At 41.2% G+C, this 1,108-nt stretch overlaps 1 protein-coding gene across 4 annotated transcripts in view; it reads right to left on the bottom strand.

Annotated features, from left to right (window-relative positions):
• The window catches only part of necab2 (N-terminal EF-hand calcium binding protein 2), a 115,070-nt gene that overhangs the window by 68,672 nt on the left and 45,290 nt on the right, over positions 1–1,108 (bottom strand). For all 4 annotated transcript variants that reach the window (XM_014012193.1, XM_014012192.1, XM_014012196.1 and 1 more), the window contains one exon: positions 936–1,033. In XM_014012193.1, coding sequence (XP_013867647.1) covers positions 936–1,033 — 98 coding nt within the window. The remainder of the gene's footprint in view (positions 1–935; positions 1,034–1,108) is intronic.

Here is a 1,108-nt window from a genome sequence, read left to right as displayed (position 1 = left end):
ACACACACACACACACACACACACACACACACACACACACACACACACACAGCCAGCGAGCCTGCAAACCCGACCATCACCACACCTGAGCGCTGTGAGCTCACTGACAGACGAACCTGAGCTGAAAGGTAAAGAAACAAAAAACAGAAGGAGCAAAAGGCTAGCAAAAAATAAAGTAGCTAAAAGCTATAAGTAGCAAAAAGCTAGCAACAACTAAATATAATAAAAGGCTAACTAAAAGCCAAAAGTAGAAGGCTGGCTTAATGTATCAAAGGTTTAGCTAAAAGTAGCAAAAGGCAAACAAAAACAAAGAGCAGCTAAAAGCTAATTAAAAGCCAAAAGCAGCTCACTGATTGAGTCACACAGACTAAAACCAGGAGCTGTTTGTGGACAGGTTGTCAAGAGCTGGAGTTTATCTGAACAAAACAAACAAACAAACAAACAAACAGGTACAGCATGAATTAATGTTCTGCCTGCAGCGGTGTAGCTTTCGGCTGCTGGACGCTCAGTAACTGGAACAAACGGCTGCTGAAGTCAGACAGTTGTTCCCACATGTTACTGCAGTAAAAACAGAAAGTAAAACTAATTTTCTGTAAAAACAGCGTGAACCCTGAGAGCCGAACGACTTCGCTGAATAAGCTGAAACTAAAGTTGTTAAAGCTCAAAGCTAAATTTTAGCTAAAACAGTAGATCCTGGAGCTCTGAAGAGAAACTGGCTGCTTCAGTCCTCAGGGCTGATATGTAGATGTTAGAAATCTATTTTTTTACTTTTCTTGGCTTTTAAAAGCAATAACTTCAGTTTGTCCACAGAGGGATCTCTGGTTTTAGCTCCGTGTTTGGGAGGAAATTATTGCTTTGATATTTTTGGTTGAAAAAGTAATTTTCTGCGGTTCAGAGGTCATAAAAGCTGCAATAAAACTAACAGCTGAAATTACCTTTTTGGTGAAATCCATGGCTTTAAGGATGGACAGGTTGAGTGTTTCCAGTGAGGCCAGAACTCCTTCATATTCTCCCATGTGTTTGGCAAAGTAGTCTGCACGCACACACACACACACACACACACACACACACACACACACACACACACACACACACACACACACACACA

The sequence above is a fragment of the Austrofundulus limnaeus genome, unplaced genomic scaffold (assembly GCF_001266775.1).
Source record: "Austrofundulus limnaeus strain Quisiro unplaced genomic scaffold, Austrofundulus_limnaeus-1.0 Scaffold89, whole genome shotgun sequence".
Taxonomy (NCBI): Eukaryota; Metazoa; Chordata; class Actinopteri; order Cyprinodontiformes; family Rivulidae; genus Austrofundulus; species Austrofundulus limnaeus.
Note: the sequence above shows the minus strand (reverse complement) of the source record. Positions and strands in the feature narration are given on the sequence as shown.